Raw genomic sequence first — 17,590 nt, forward strand, 5'->3', positions numbered from 1 at the left:
AAAAGCAATGGAAAAGAAAGATCATGTAAAATTGTTAACAGTTCATTTATTTAAAACATGTAAAGAATTATATTTTTATAAAATTATATGAATTTTTATTTTGTTTTTACTGGTAAAAAATATACTTTATATATACATATATAATAATGTATATATACATAAATCTCAAATGCAATTTGAAAGATTCTTATAGCTACCTCACAGCTTCTTGAAATGCAGTGTAAATGTATTAGTCTATCAACTTTTTTGTAAGAAATGCATGCATGTAGTCATATACTACAAGCATAATGGCACCACCTGGACCTAATCTCAACACCTTTGGCACCAAGCCTTTGTACAAGGCTCTAAATCTAGAACAACAGTTACATGAGTGAATAATCTCGAGCTCGAGTACAATCATATCGGTAAGTAAAAAATGTATATGAATACCCTTCTCTCTTGTAAATAATGTGCATGGTGTTCAGTGTTCCTTTGTATTGCGTACCATCTTGTGAACCTTGAATGCGACTTTTAGCAACATCAAATGGTATATTTAAACAAGAAGCGACAGTACCTGATACGAATCCTATAGCAACCTGAAAAATTTTCAATATATATTACGTACTGAGGATTGCTTTGTATATTTTGTCTTGTGTTTCACACAAAACTGAATAATTACTTTATTTAAAAATTCCAACCAAGGTTCTTTTTGGACTAGTACATGTCCTTTAACAGAATGATAAAAACCAAAATAAAAAGAATTGAAAACCGCGTTTCTCATTATAGTGGCTGAAAGTCCTTTGTTTAGACCATTTAATCCAAAACCATATTTTGAAATTATTTCTTTCGTCACTGCGAATGTCGACGGACTTTCTTTGACATGCTTTCGATTAGATTGTAATTTTACTTTGACCATTTCAAAAGGATTAACTAATATAGCCTCAGTAAAACCAGCAAAGAAACCAGCACATGAAAATGTCTGTAATTATACAACTTTTTTTTTATCTTGTATTGTAAAATAATCAGTTAATAATTATAATAATCGTATTAGAGTAATTACCAACGGAGTGGGTGCACTAGCGCCGAATAAGAAAAACTGTTTATATTGTTCAAATGTAAAAAACTAAAAGAAAGATAAAGTTTTTATAAATAAAATAAAAATAATTTTTGTAAATATATAAATATAAATAAATGCGCAGATTTTTTCCTGCACTTTTATTAAGCAATAAATTTACTTTAACTGCACGTTTCGGAGTTTCTACAAGTATCGGAGGTAAAATTCCCTTCCAAAATGCTGGTAGCCCTTCAATCTTATACATTTTAGTCATGCAATCACGAATTCCTATAATAATATTAATATAGTTAATGCATAATGATACTATAAATGTCTTGATACACAAAATACCTGTATAATATAATGGATCTGATTTTGTTGTCTTCACTTGGAGCTGAAAACGTGTTTTAACGAGATCCATTGGATGCATTATACAAACTTCAATAAAACCTGCTGATCCTCCAGCACCAATCTGGATGGCAGCCTCTTTGAGAAGATTATCCGTGGTATTGCGCGTCATTTTTGCACTTTTTGTTTAAACGAATTATTTGATTAATATAAAAAATTGAAAGAGTAATCCAAGTACTTATATTTTTTTACGTTAATGTAATATGTGTACTTTGTATTATTTTCGCTTCTTACAGGTTGCATCTGAAAATAAATAATTTAAATTTCTTTCACTGTTAAATAGTTATGAAAAACTATAAAAGATATATATTATACTGTAAGAAATGGTGAATCTAAAATGACATAGCATTTTTTGTATTCTTATTCTTACTAGCTTGGTTTAACGGATTAAGTTAGAGTGACATACTATCTTATCTAGTACAGATTTCAGAAAAATGTTAATGTACATATATTGATTGCACTTTTGCTACTTAAATTAAAACTTTGTTTTCACAGCTAACAACACGTTATTATATCTTTATAAAAGATGTGTCAGAGTAATCCATACTGCGTATAAGAGATCTGGAGAACACCACGACCTAAAAATATGTTTGTTGAGTTAGGGCCTATTTTTAGATCTTACAATCAGAAAAGAATTCTAACCTTCAATTCAGTGATTAATACTTGCTCGCATAAGATTTGTACAAATTTTTATTTGCAAATATATCCAAAACTAATTTACATTAAAGCGTTGAATGCAGTATTAAATGCTCTTTACTTGATATAAATAATACATAGTAAAATTGTATTTGTCTCTTGTATAGCTTTTTGCAATATTAAAATTCATATAAATTAAATTCTAAGATTACACATTTACATAAAATAAAAATTGAATATCAGCAAAACCATTGAATAACTATTTCTAACTTCTGTTTACATAATATGCAAAATTTTTTATATAAAAATTATTAATTTATATATGTATATATATATATATACACACACGCAGGGTATTTGGCAACAGGTGGGAGAAGATTTAAAGAATGATTGTACATATAGATAAATCTAACATAAAAATTAAGAAGCCAAAAGTAACAAAATTGTGATTAAAGCTTCGTTTTTGTAATTATAAACGTTTAAATATTCATGTAAGGGTGTCGTAAAGTATGTGAATATTGAAATATTTATAACTAAAAAACGAAGCAACCACCATATAATTTTGTTATTATATACATAAATTATTATTGTATATATAAATCATATCATAGACATATATGTATATAGATTCTTTTATTTTGATAAATATATGTATTATACTATCTCGATACATTTTACTGTTATAAACATTTCAATATTATATTTTATCTATGTATATATGTAAAATATATGCAGACTTTTCTAAAGTAGGAAAACGTGTACTGTTACGAGCGCAACTTGTAATAATGAGAAAAGGTTTAACGACTGTCTTTTGACCAAGCTTTATTCAACGGTGTTACAAGCAAACTTACAGATTAGCGAGCTAAGATTGATGACGAGAGTACGGCTTACGAAATTAGACTAAAACTCGAACTGAACTAGAAGGATCTTTTTATTGACTAAAGAGGTGGAGTCTTCTATCAGCTCCAACCAATAACGTAAGATTTTAAAGTACCAAAAATATACGTAAAAGGGATAAGGAAAACCTGGAAGTTACGATGACTCAAGAGTCCGTTAAAGATGAGTCATAAAATAAGTTAGACATGTACCCCTTTTTTGCCTATAATTCTAAAAACATCGTAAAACTGAATATTCGAAAGAAGTTTTCAAAAAGGAAATATTCAAAAAGATTAAATTGAAAGGAAAATAAAAGGACAAAAGGGAAAGGAAAGCAATTGGTGAAAGTAATAAAATAATGGCAAGGAACAATGTTTAGGGAAAAATACGTTGAAACTTTCTATGCATTAAAACGTGACAACAGTTACGTTGGACGTAACAATATACGCACGAAATGATATAATACTAACTGACTTTAAGTTAGTAACCCAAAAACAATGAAAAATGTCTAAAATCGGATCATAAAACATTTTTACGTCTAAGAGACGACTTAAAGTATGTCTTATGCACTGAACCATATTAATGGAATTGGAACTTATGTCACAATTCTAAACTTTGTGTTGCTTGGGAAGTCTGTTCTCATTTCAAGGCCATTTTAATTACTTTAAAACGATAACACGATTCTGTGATTGGTTTATGACATCTTAAGATTGTACTTATGATGATAATAAATATAAAAATCAACTGTAAATATCGACCACACGGTCATCAATAAAAAAAAATGTCCTGTATGAGTCACATTTCAAGTTTAACGATTATTATAAAAAATTGAATGAGAAAATGGAATACATTCTTGCAAGGATTTATTTTAACGTTATTATTTAATTTGCGTAAACGTATTTCTGAAAGTTTGAATCCATTTCAAATATTTCAATCGATATCAATCCATTCTCGTTTACTGGAAAGGATTTGATTGTTTTATCACACAAAACCATGTGAGAATTACAGGAATGTGAGCGAATTTATTAAAATATTTATAACTTTATTGCTCGTTTTTGTAACTTTCATCCACAAACTTCTATATACATATATATGATATATATATATATATATATATGGTATATAGAAGTCTATTGTTTTTATTTCTCGTTTCAAGATAGACATAATCTATTAATTCCCACAACGAAAGTATATGTATATATACATGCGAATTTACTTACAATGATCATCAATCAATGCTTCGCACGCTCACAGACGGTTTAAAGTATGGGTTCGCACATATTATAACAATCAGTAAAAGGTAACAGATTTTACGATAAATTGATGACTCATTGCGACGAGTATGTCCGGGCGTTTGTTATCGGTTATCTAATCGTATTGCATAATTGTACAAACAAGGACTTTTCTTACGTTATTTGCGATAAGTATGCGATTATTAAAATTACCGGCACACGTAAGGAACCGAAACTCAAAGTCATTTTGTTGAATCGAATCTTCGATCTTTTTTCTCTTACAAATAAAAGAACCGTGGATCGTGACAAAGCGTCTTTTCATCTTTGCTGACCTTTTCGATCACGTGACGTGTTTATTATCTTCTGAAACACGCGCAACGACCAGTCAGCTGTATTTCTCTCTCTCTCTCTTTGTCTCTCTCTTTCTAATTACTATTTTAACGTTCACTGTTTTGACGCTTAGCGCTAAAATTACGTCTATTTCGATCGGCGTTCGATCTTTATAGTGATCTTTATAGATAGTTCGCCATGCACATTTGTCGCAGTCTGTCAAACGTTCGAAGTGGGAGCCTCCGAGACTCCGGATTATCGACCATTTCGTTCGCTCGCTCGCTCCTTCTCTAATCACCTTTGTACTCTCGGCGATCATTCGCGAATTGCCAGAGTATACTGCGTATAGCAGCGAGTCTCGCGACAGTCGCGAGGTATTATCGCGCCGTATCATATAATGACTTGTCGGCGCACGCAACATTAACCGTTCCCCGGTGAAGCGTCGTATTCACGGACGTGAAACTTGTGCCCGCCGAGCGAGCCGCACACCACTCTCGGTGACTCGGTAGTCTCTGTTGCCGCGCTATGACTGCTATACGGAACCTCGCGTGACGGTTCCCGATTCTTCATCTACAAGTCCATCGTTCTTTCTATCCCATACATCGTCATCATCGTCGTGGTCTACCGTCGTGTCGTTCGTCGAATAAAAACATGAGCGTGAGACGTCGAAAGGTGCGTATGGCTGATTACACACTTTATTATCAGATGATCTATCGGCGCGTTCGTCTCGTCGGAACGAGCGTCGGAGTGTCGGACGCGGAAGCGCATCTATCGCCGTGCCGCGTGTCTTCCGTGAGTGCGTTTTATACTTCACGCATGATCCGCACGACGTATATAATTTTATTCTTGTTATTCATACGGAGTTCACGGAATTATTAGAGAAGGATAAATAAATACATCAGGCGCGTCATATACGTAAAACCGAACGTCGTACTTGGTGAATTTGTGATGATTTGTGACGTGTACATGTGTGTGAGAGAGCGTGTATATAAATACGTTGCACGCGACCACGCGATATCCAGACGAGTTAGAATTTCGAATCATGCCTCTCGCATTTCGTGTGACTCCCGCCTCGTCACGTGATCGCTCCTCTCAATTGACACCCGGCTCCATTTGCTGTTCCCTCTTTTTCATTTTAGTACAAATCGACTCGTGTGTCGTTCTATCTTTATTTCTCCCTCGAATGCTAAGAAAGACAGAAGGATGTTTGTGTCGTATCACAAAGTACCTTATTTTGTTATCAAATGTTAACCTCTGAACTTTAAGTATATGTAGGTATATGACTACAGCACTTACAATATTATTTTGAAAATCTTGTTCTATAGAAGAGGAAAATATAATTGTGCTCAGAAGTCTTAACTATTTTTACATTCCTCTACCTTTTATGAAAATATAAATGTAACGTAAATTCAACTCTAAGGCCCACACGGTTAACTTTTCACGGTTTTCTTTTCAATTCTAAAATAAAAAAAGATAAAAGGAATAAGCCGATTTTACCTCTCTCTCGGTTAAGAGTTAACCATGAGTTGTGAAGCTCTCTGAGCCTAAATACTTCAAAAAATTAGTTATAAAAGTAAAACTTGCACTTGTTGTAAAAGTAATTAATTTAGGATGTTTTGAACACTCCACTTGGACCACAATGCGCAATTGCGTCTGACTTCTGAGGATGCAATGCACGTTGATGCACGCGCCACGCGGTAGCCACATCGGCGCCGCTCCCCCCCCCCCCGGCGTCGCGCGCCCACAAGCTCTGCGACTCCGTGTCTTATATTTATTTATTTTTTTTACATGACAAGCGCTCGTCACCCAGCGGATCATACGGGTCGCCCTAGATGCGATACACGCTCGTGAGTAGAAATGATGTAAAGAGCCTCCCTCACGTGACACATCCTCCTCATGCCTGTCGCGACATGCCCAGACTAGGTTAACATCGTCCGTTTTTCTTTCCTACGTCGTGACCTCGACAAATTAATTCGAACGACGATTGACCCAGGATGATCCTGACAAACTCTTAGTTAATTTGATTCACGATTAGTGTTGTTCCAGGTGAAATCTGTGATATTTGTTGCTAACCAAGAATGGCACGATGACTACTCTTTGTTATTCGATACGTAAAAAGGAAAGATTAAATATGAATTATATCAAAGTGACAGTGTTTATTTATTTTATTTGATTCTATATTATACAAATTTCATCGTGAGCACAATTGTGCCGATTGAATTGAATAAAAGTGAAGTTTGATCAAAGTCATTCTTGTCAATCTGGACTTGTGCTTGTATTAATGAAAGATTTTTTTTGTTGACATGTGGAAGGAAAGATTAAGAAAAAACAAATTGTACAATTAGAAATTTTACTATAAGCAATTCAGGCTGAATTAAATCAGTCGGATTTAAATCGATGTCATCTTTGGTAGAAAAGAAATCTCAGGAATTTATAATTAGAGATGGAAGTGTTACATTAGTATATACATTTGTAACTCTATCCTGAATTTGTTATAACAAAAGATTTATACATGGTTTCTTTAAAATAACTACAGTATCCTAAAAACAATATGTACTCAAGCATCAAAATGATGTTAAGATAAATCTTAAATATAATTAAAAAGTGGCTTTTAGTGATCATTTTATTTTTTAAGTCATTTTGAGGTTGGTGATTTGTGTTCTGCTTGAGTATATATTTCATTGTTGTGTCGGAATATTTCTGGAATGGAATTATATGCGATATACAAACAATTGGTATCACACAATTGAAAGTAACATAACATCAGTATTATAATTTCGTTTTTAATAATGAAGTATAATATTATGTAACACATAATGTATATAACATTATGTTATTTTTAATTGGTACTAACTGGAATGCAATGTGATGTAAAAGATATAAACTTTCTTATAATAATTGTCTTGTATTTTTAGCTGAGAACTGAAAATGAAGAGGAGCGCAATAATGAATTGGCATCCTACCAGAAGAAAATCATCGGTCAGCCGGGAAAGAAATACTTCACCATGCTAGTAGTACTTGGTACATTGTTCCTAGGTTACATAGCCATAGCGAATGACTTAAAGCCCATCAGAATAGGCAGTAAGGCTATCGATACCTTAGCACTTTCATTTAATTTACAAAAACCGTTCTATGTGGTCGTCATCGACGCTGGATCTACTGGTAGCCGTGTATTAGCGTTTAGCTTTCACGAGTCCATTCTCAATGGCAATTTAGTACTTGATAATGAACTATTCAAAGAAATAAAACCTGGCTTAAGCTCATTCGCCGACGAACCGGAGGACGCTGCAAAGTCTCTAACTACTCTTCTAAATGAGGCAAAGGCGGTGATTCCGCAGTCGGAATGGCCTCGCACACTGCTGACGATGAAGGCCACGGCAGGGTTGAGATTGTTGCCGGAGCATAAAGCCAACGATATACTAGAGGAATGCAGAAAGTTGTTTCAAACATCTGGATTCCAGATTGCGAGAAATTCTATCTCTATAATGGAAGGCACGGACGAGGGAATCTTTTCTTGGTTCACCGTCAATTTCTTATTGGACCGCTTTAACTCGCTCAGCTCTCAGACTACCGTGGCTGCGTTGGATCTTGGTGGTGGTTCTACGCAAATCACATTTCAGCCGGACAATATCCAGGCGAAAAAATTGGAAAAACACGTTTACTCCATCAATGTATTCAATCACAATATGAGTCTGTACACGCACAGTTACTTAGGCATGGGTCTAATGGCCGCCAGAAAGGCAATTTTGACTTATGACATGAATCTAGAGGCTACAAATCTTAAAGTTCCCATAGAGATACATTCCGAGTGCATCAATCCGATCGTATCTACCGAGTGGTCTTACCACGGACGTGATTACATTGTAAAAGGTCCAACAAATGGCACATATAAACTAGTAAAGACACAAAATTTTGCTGGCGGAGATGAAAACAAGCCGATCGTACGCTTTGCAGAATGTTTGAAGATTATTGAGAAATATGTTGGTACTCTCACAGAAAAACCAATAGGCTTAAAGGATCACGAAGTGTACGCGTTTTCGTACTACTTTGATCGTGCAACAGAGGTAAAGGTTCAAAAAGTTACAAAGTTTGAATAAGTATTAATATATTAATGCATATAAATATTTCATAAAATCATCTTTTCATTATATCTAATAATTTAATAAATAATAAAATAAGCTACGAATTTAACAATATAAACACACACAATATATAAAAAATTATAAATATATTTTAATTATATGAATATTTTTTTGAGGTATAATTTTATTTAATATTAAAGAGTTATACTTTTTTCCTAACATATAAATTATAAATATGAGAAATATGTTATTGCAGTAGTCAAAGTTTATGATCTACAAGTTAGAAAAAAAGTACAGCTCTTTAATATAAATATTACAATATTTATATTTGCAAATATAAATATTGTAATATGTAAATTATTGATTTTTCAGGTAGCATTAATAGATCCATTTTTGGGCGGAATGGTGCAATTGAGTTCGTTTTTTAAACAAGCCATGGAGACGTGCGATTATCCAAACACAGATCAACCGTTTATGTGTTTAGATTTGACATTTATTTATGTTCTGCTTAGAGATGGATTTGGCTTGGAACCGACGACTAAGCTACATGTAACCAAAAATTACATAATATAATATTTTTATCTTACGATAGTGTCTTCAAGGATAACAAAGTATTCTTAATTTTTATAGCTTTATAAGAAGATCAATGGCCATGAATTAAGTTGGGCACTGGGAGCTGCGTTCAATGTTCTCCAAAATGGACTTTGACGTTTTATTGTTCTATTATTTGTTAGTCGAGTTTTATTCTAAACTTATAATTGAAAAGACAAACCGAAGGAATATGCAGTTAAAGAAAAAAGAACATGTAAAAATATGTTTACATTTTTTGTATAAAAACTTTGGATTTTTAATGAAACATTTAATAGTAATTACTAACGCTCGCCGCACAATTGTCTAATCGTACAATTGTTTATTTAAACAACTCTCTTACAATTTAAATGCAAGCAGTATTTGATGTTTACTTTTTGAGGTATGAGTATATCTGAGTCTGTAGTGTTTTTAAGTATCAGCATTTTTATCTGAAACTATCTTATGAAAGACATATCGTCATATACATATTTTGGACAGTTTTTTAAAAATATTTGTAATTTGTTTTATTTCGATATGTATTTAATGATTTTTTATAATTCATTTTATCTGAATTTTAATCTTGTCAATCTTTCGGAAGATTAAAATCCAAATATTTACAATTAACACATTTCATTACAATGACGCAACGATGAAATTGATTTGCCTTAATCATTAGATCTATTTTCTGTGGCTGAACTATACTTTAATGTGAGATAGGTATATGTTTGATATTTGATAAAAGCGAGAAACAGAGTTTTTGCACAGTCCAGTGCAGAAATAAAAAACGAACTTATAAAAGTGCAATTCAGTAACTGTACAAAACGGTGCAACTACACGAATATATTTCTTGCGGCGGCACATCTTCTACAGAATCAAGTGAAACAGGAAAACTGTATCTCTTGACATATCTTGATGCATAAAAACTGCAATTATCATCGTAAATTTAGTACAAACAGATTTATCCCTGACGCTAACGTCTACCTGTTAAAAGATGCCAATGATGTACATAACATTCGATTTTTATATGTTGCATTGCGACGTTTTCTGATATTCCTTGATATCGCGTTCCTCGTATTTAACGTAAAGACCTCCCTACACGGTCAGTATTACTGACAGTATGCATTAGTTTTTACAATATTATACGATCAGGTATTATTGATAATATTTCACTTTAGTTTGACGTGATTTGACGTATATTATTATCTATGGCGACATGGATCTTAAGGAAAAAGCAACTGTGTATTTAAATCCAAATCATTGTCAGTATTCGTTGATACTGTCAGTATTACTGACCGTGTACAGAGGCCTAAACATGTCCAACAGCGCGATTTAACGAACTGTACACACATTGCATGTGTATAGATAGCAAATTGTTGATATAGTTCCGTATGATCAAACATTCTATATATTATTCTACATACCATGAAAGTGGAGACACACAATTTGCCTGTATGTAACATGTACATAGTGCCTTTCAAATGCTGTTTTTAAATAAAGCGAACATGTGTCACTACTCAACAGTGCGTGTCATCTACTTTCTATACATTCCATATTTATCGCACCTATTTTGTATTTTATATTATTTAATTTTTAATGTGTGGAAAAAAGGTGTTACGAAAAGTTTTTGCTGTGCTTGCAAAAAGTAAAATCATCACTTATAGTTTTTGAAGCGAAGGATTCGACAATGCCATGGTTAAAATTATATTATATGATGAGAATACATGAAAAATTCAGTTCTAAGGGGAAATGCGCGCAGTCATTCGCGAGACATTACTACACTACATGTGTCAGTGGTACACAGTATGTTGCATGTTTTGACATTACAAATGTAATTTTATAAAAATACTATGTAGTGAATATATTAGACTCGAAAAGTTTTTGTACGCTTGCATGAACATGTTGAGTTGACAATCTGCTCAAACTCAATTTTTCATGTGTTTCCGTCATACTCCTTGCCTTAAAAACTATAAGGAATGATATCAATTTTATCTTCCATAAGTATACAAAAATAAGTCTTCGTAATATCCTTCCTATATTTTAAAAATAACAATACAATTTTCGAGCTTTCAAGATATACTGAAAAAAATCTTAATTTCAAAAAAATGTTTCTTTGTTCGTACTCAAAACAAATTATTTCTTTAGTTTAGATCAATGAAAATTTTTTGGAAATTTTAAGATATTTTTTCAAAAAAAAAGTATTAAGCTTTTAATATTTAATTAACTGAATAATTATCAATTTTTTTTAATATGGTGATTGAAGTATTGCACATACATCTATTACAATTGCAGCGTTGATCAGCGTTCAAAACTTCAAAAGTAAGCTGCTTTCCTGACACTTTTTTGGTTCGATCAACATTTTAGGAAATATTAATAAAAAATTTTTTTAATAATTTTCAAGATGGTCTAAATATGTTCGATCGCCGAAAAATTCTCTCAGATTTGTATTGACGAAAATTAAATATTGTACATGGAGAAAACCAAATTTATATAAAGAAATCGGAAAAGGGGAGCTGATCTAAAAGTTTACCTTCTATTCTATATTATGAAGAAATATTTTACATGTATATAAACTCTTATAAATTCCTGACAATATAAATATCCATATTAACGTCTATGTATTGTATGTAAGTTTTGCATTACTGATGCGACACACTCTTGTGTGTCGCTAGATTATTATCACCGATATTTCCGTAGCGAACAAGAATGTAACTATATTTCCATAAAAGAGGAGGAAAGAGGGAAAGAAAAGGGTTTCAGTAAACCTCGATGCTCGCTAACGATAACACACACGTTCGAGGACGCACGAGGCATTATTATTGAGCATTAATAAGTCGGTGTGTTGAAAATACACGCGTTCAACTGCCACTCACCTATGTCCGTTACGTCAAAATAAATAGAGGCAATGCTTTATTCAAAAACCGGCCCACAGAATTTAATCTTTTCTTGAGAGGCTATAAAGAGAGATTACTGTCACTTGTCGTCAAAAACTCGTTCCAGAAGCCACAAGGATCATTTGAGACAACGGTTCTTCAGTTTTCTGCTCGCCGTAAAGTATATCTTTCATAGTGGTAGGATATATCAATCTTAACAGTAGGTTCCGTTCTTTTCTCGCTATCTTTATTCTTTGCGATTCTTATATGCATTTCTAAGTACTAATGTAGATTAATCTTCCGCAAACCACTTAACGGTGAGTCTGTTGGATTCGATTATATTCTTCATGTTATAGTTTATGTCATATCTGCAAATTTGAATTATTAAAATAAACTTATTAATATTTATATTCTTTTCTATATACGAGGTATGTCATTCCTTGAAAAATTAATGCCTTTTAATCAACTTAAATAATGTCATAAATATACACACCTTAATCTCAGCAAATGTGTTACAGATTTTGTTATCAACTTCGAGAAAATTAAATTAATTTTAATCTCGGTTCATTATACTCTTTACTATACCCATTTTAATTCTTAGAATTAGAAAAAATAAGTTAAACCGAGATTATAAGATCTACTTTTTTGGAGGAATGGACATTGACTTCGACCAAAGTTCGGTTAATCACCGATTACAACTTAACTAATTATTCTTAATCTAATTTTTTTTCTAAACAATAAAAAATTAACAAATTACATTCACGTTCGCAAAATGGGGTTTGTTTTTTTGTTCATGAACAGAGTACACACGGTGCAATAAGTTGAAGTAAAAATATACGTTTATTTTATATATATATTTTAACTTAGTTTATTTTTATTTTAACAGTGCGGAAACAAAAAAACAAACCTATACAAAGACAAGAGTATGCTCTTGCGCATATTTTCGAAAGCGCCAATCAGGGATTTTGTTCAAACTACGTCACATTGAGCGGCAAATTTGAACAACGATAATAAAGATACATATTAAGAAATTAACCAATCATAGAGTTGATTATTCTTCTATTCAACTGTGATTGATCAAAATTTGTGTTTCGGGATTAATTATAATTAATTGGAGCTCTCATTCATTCTTGAACTAGCCCGCGTGAAACAAGATTATCTGATTCCGAGTTTTCACCGCATGACATGTAAGCAACGTTCGATATATTACGAAGTCCATTCCTTTTAGCTAAACTTCTTGCACGGTCCTCTCTCTCTCTCATACATCTGTCTTCCTTTTGCCTCTTGATGTTCAAGAAAAAAGAAGAGAGGATAAACCTTGCAAGAAGTTTAGCAAGGTTTATAAATATGGCCAACAGGAGCATTTGTGCTCGGCGCTAAATATACGGAATACGAATATCAACGAATATGGGTCCCTCGGTTAAATGATCGTGTTCGTATTCCCCTCTTTTCATCTCCTTCACCGATATATGTATACGTATGTAATACGTACGTGCCTTACGTGCAATGGAGACTAACTTGATTTATCAGGGTCAACGATTGATTTGAAACAAGACTGATCTGCACTGATCTGGTCCCGCGACCCTCGGCTTGGCCTGATTCCGTAGATCGCAGATCCGCGTCTCTTCTACAGCGGAATCGAGAGCAGGAAATTAGGCCGCGCGGCCTCACACCTGAGGGATCCATATCACGCATTTTACGTCGCGCGGTATGTACTACACATCGATCAGAGGAACGCTCACGATAACTGTGTGCCACACAGATCTCAGTTCTTGACAAAATCCTGACTCTCCTGACAGTTAACGCGTTATGATAGGAGCGTGAAAAGTCAAAATCCGTGATTCCGTGCTGATAAATGAGCGTGTCCCCGAGGCTGCTGCTGACGAGCACCGCTTCTCTGCTAAACGTAGTATGTAACGCGCGGACGGCAACGTTTCCGCAATCGCGAAAGGTAAGCGTATCTCCCGCACAAACGTGGCTCTCGCGTTTCTTACCCCCCTCGCCGCGGTTGATTACCTTGTTTCGCTATTATGTGGCGTAATTTGGCGCGATATGGTTATTGTTAGGTTAGAACGCCGACCTTTTCTCGAGAAAGGTATCTTTTCCTCGACTGTAAATGCATGACTCAGAAATTTAAAAAATGTACGGTTTTACGAAATTCAGTTAACGAATAATATTTTTTTTATCTTATACGTTTCCTTTTTCCATATTTTTGAACTGTGCTTCAATATACTTTGCTATTGCTGAAAACATAGTTCATATATTACATATACATTAGATTTTTAATACTGACATTGTATATTGGAAGGTTGATCATGTTTAGTCTTATGTTTATAATTTTGGTCATCATATGATTTCTTCCAGATCTTTACACTAGAACCAACTTGGCAACAAATACTAGAAAATTTGTGTAAGAGCCCTAGCTGGAAAGCTTTGATCTCCAATTGCTTAGAGCTCGCTGTCTCTATGGATAATTCTCCATCCCATCAAAAGTCAAAAGTCCATATGGAACCTTACTTTGACACATGCTACAGCCAAAGCAATAACACTACAATGTGCGATCTAACGAATACATTGATCTATTGTCATACTAGTTTTACAGAGGCAACACATAATGTTAAAGCTAACATATGTACAGCTGACACTAAGTATGGAACTTACATAGACAAACAGAGATACAAGACGATAAGGAAGTGGAAACGCATCGAGAAAGGTAAAAATCACTATCTTGTTTAAATATTACATTTTTAAATGGATGTATAAATATATATAATATTATTTACTGAGCACAGTTTGTAAAATGGGAAAATGTATTTATAAAAAAAAATTACCTAGAAATATTAGGCACGAGATGCAGTCTTGACTGTATAGGATGTTTCTTTGCTCATATTCACATATTTGTCCAGATTCACTTGTTATTTACCTAATTGTTCTTTTCGCCCAAAGAACATGATTTTTCAAACATTTTTAGATAGATCATCCAATAATATGGAAGATTTTTTTATATTGAAACTATTATCCTTTAATATCTTGGCACAAAACCTGTTGGAAGATCACTCGTATCTATACATGGATCATAACAAGAAAGCCCTGAATTGGAAAACACGAAAATCCCTTGTGATACAAGAAATATTTGAAGCAGAGGCAAATGTACATACCTATTCTTGGGCATTTAATACTGTTAAACCTCTGAAATGAGAAGCTTTAAAGAATATGTGCTATTATATTATCGAATATTCCAGGTAATATGCCTTCAGGAAATGCAGGAGGAACACCTATTAGATTTCGTGGCTCCGTTCAAACATCATGGATATGACTATCTGTATAAAAAGAGAACCAATGACAAGAAGGATGGCTTACTTTTGTTATATCGCTCCGATGAATTTATTTTGTTAGATTACGCAAAGGTGGAGTTATATCAATCCGGTATTGAGATCTTAAATAGAGACAACGTCGGTATAATCGCTAAACTAGCCCTCAAAGACAATCCAGAAACGCAAATCGTTGTAGCCACTACTCATTTGTTATATAATCCGAAACGCAATGATGTACGATTGGCGCAAATACAGCTTTTGTTAGCGGAAATAGAACGAATTGCATTCGTCGAGAACGCGACGTGAGGGCACGCTTTAGTAAAATTATTCGTTCATCGTGTCTGGTGGTAAGGGATCTTTATGTAAATATTAAATATTTATAAAATCACTTTGCAGAACGGGCCCGAAGTATTTACCAATCATACTCGCAGGCGACTTCAATTTGGAGCCGTTCACGGGCGTTTACAAGTTCCTAACAGAAGGTTCGTTCAAGTATTATGGGAAAGGACGAAGTTTAGAACCGTCTCAATATCGTTCTCTGTCAAATTCATTAATACCACCGCGATTATGCGTCACCGACAATTGTCAACATTTTAATATCCTGACACAAAGACTGCGAAGAGAAGGCACCGGTAAAGTCATGGTATGTGTGTTCTTGAACATATAACAATTCCCATACAGAAGCTTGCAACAATATTGTAATGTTAATGCAACATTGTTAGGACGTTGAAAATGTTATTGTAATATTGCTAGAATGGATCTGTACTGTATGGAGTATGGATGTATGTAATATCTTAATTTTTTTATTAAATTTATATACAAAGCGTGACGGGATGATTTATTTATGATTATAAATTAATGTATATATGTTTATTTACATTTGATGAAGATCTGATGAATTTACAGCTGATGAAGACTTAATGAAGTTGAAATGTACGGTTTAGAGATTATAACAAAGATTAGAATAAATTAATAACTTTGAAATAAGCTCGTTTTAAATCTCTGACCTGGGTGTTTATATTATGAATTGTTGTTCTTGTACGAGCGAAATAAGTGATTAACACTAATTATTTACTAATATTAATTTTTTTATCTATTTAAAAATTTATTTTGATTAATATTTCGATGAATGCCATTAATTTATGCTCATGTCTGAAGTTTTTCGAAAAGAGAAATAAGAGAGAAAAAGATTCCAAAAATAGTGTACTTTAAGTTTACATTTCATGTGTGTATTCTGTTATTTTTCTCCAATGTTTTAATCTTTTCTTCTAATGTATTTAAAGTTTCTCTATTCAAAAATTTCTTCCAGCTGGAAAATAGCGAATCAAGCCTTCAAAAACGAGACGAAAATATGTCCACACCTTGTAATACGACTGTGTTACAACAGAGCGCGAACAGTGACATCGATTGCACACAAGTTATCGAGATTGTGAAAGGTCATTCCGCAAGATTTTCGTCTGGCACTCTAACGCATCCCTTTAAAATGCGTAGCATTTATACGCACAAAGGTGCTCATGATGAGAAAGAAGCAACCACGCATCAGGACAAGTGGATAACAGTGGATTATATATTCTACAGCAACATCCAACCTTTAAAGAAATACGCTTTACCTACAGTAAGTCAATGTGCCGCGTTACCTAGAATACCAAATTTTATAATAGGTAGCGATCATTTATGTATAGGTGCAACCTTTCAGTTACCGAAAAAAAAATCTCTACTTTAAAATTAGATAACTTTTCATGTATATATTATCTTCTCGATATATTAAAATCAAATATTTCAATACAAAATAAATTGATACCGATACAACGTTGGTCGTAAATGTAAGCACCTCCAATATCTTACATTTTCTTGGAAAAAACGATAATAATAAAATCTGAATGAAAACCTAATAAAATGCTAAAATTGTTATAAAAATAAATATAATTTTATATTTTTTAATTAAAACTTTACATTTATTTTTTTACGTTTAAATAAAATATTTACATTAATTTGTGGAGGTGCTTTTTGACCAAGGTTGTAATTATGTTAAACATTTTTGTTGAGTAGAATCTAAAAGAAAAATATTATCTATACTTCTAATTATCTAAAATAAATAAAATTGCAAATTTTATATATACTTTGATTTATAAAAGTTGCAAATTTGCTATAGTATATCTTTTGTGTATATGATACATTCAAAAAAACTACAGAAATGTAATTCCCTTTTTTAGTTTTTAACTTTTTTGTCGATAAATGA

The 17,590-nt window shown here is 33.0% G+C and overlaps 3 protein-coding genes across 5 annotated transcripts; 2 read left to right on the plus strand and 1 right to left on the minus strand.

The window, feature by feature from the left end:
- Positions 1 to 115: 115 nt before the first annotated feature.
- Positions 116 to 1,630, minus strand: LOC108771225 (mitochondrial 2-oxodicarboxylate carrier). Its single transcript, XM_018537244.1, has 6 exons — positions 1,385 to 1,630; positions 1,215 to 1,321; positions 1,040 to 1,102; positions 659 to 958; positions 430 to 575; positions 116 to 350 (listed from the first exon to the last, which is right to left on the minus strand). Exons 1-6 carry the CDS (start codon positions 1,551 to 1,553, stop codon positions 230 to 232), a joined length of 906 nt encoding a protein of 301 aa, XP_018392746.1. The 5' UTR covers positions 1,554 to 1,630; the 3' UTR covers positions 116 to 229.
- A 3,175-nt stretch (positions 1,631 to 4,805) lies between these two features.
- On the plus strand, positions 4,806 to 9,478 carry LOC108771283 (ectonucleoside triphosphate diphosphohydrolase 5). The gene is made up of 4 exons (XM_018537243.1): positions 4,806 to 5,187; positions 7,431 to 8,579; positions 8,970 to 9,146; positions 9,228 to 9,478. The coding sequence occupies exons 1-4, from the start codon at positions 5,167 to 5,169 to the stop codon at positions 9,303 to 9,305; spliced, it is 1,425 nt and encodes a 474-aa protein (XP_018392745.1). The 5' UTR covers positions 4,806 to 5,166; the 3' UTR covers positions 9,306 to 9,478.
- A 2,739-nt stretch (positions 9,479 to 12,217) lies between these two features.
- angel (protein) lies at positions 12,218 to 17,074 on the plus strand. Of its 3 annotated transcripts, none has more exons than XM_018537241.1 (7): positions 12,218 to 12,235; positions 13,568 to 13,988; positions 14,402 to 14,750; positions 15,009 to 15,187; positions 15,280 to 15,653; positions 15,748 to 15,994; positions 16,661 to 17,074. In XM_018537241.1, the coding sequence occupies exons 2-7, from the start codon at positions 13,893 to 13,895 to the stop codon at positions 17,072 to 17,074; spliced, it is 1,659 nt and encodes a 552-aa protein (XP_018392743.1). In that variant the 5' UTR covers positions 12,218 to 12,235; positions 13,568 to 13,892. The 3 variants fall into 3 exon arrangements, with proteins under 3 accessions (XP_018392743.1, XP_018392744.1, XP_018392742.1); XM_018537242.1 differs by lacking the exon at positions 12,218 to 12,235 and having other exon boundaries at positions 13,455 to 13,745; positions 13,854 to 13,988; XM_018537240.1 differs by lacking the exon at positions 12,218 to 12,235 and having other exon boundaries at positions 13,455 to 13,988.
- Positions 17,075 to 17,590: the final 516 nt, after the last annotated feature.

The sequence above is a fragment of the Cyphomyrmex costatus genome, unplaced genomic scaffold (genome assembly GCF_001594065.2).
Source record: "Cyphomyrmex costatus isolate MS0001 unplaced genomic scaffold, Ccosl1.0 scaffold1660, whole genome shotgun sequence".
Classification (NCBI taxonomy): Eukaryota; Metazoa; Arthropoda; class Insecta; order Hymenoptera; family Formicidae; genus Cyphomyrmex; species Cyphomyrmex costatus.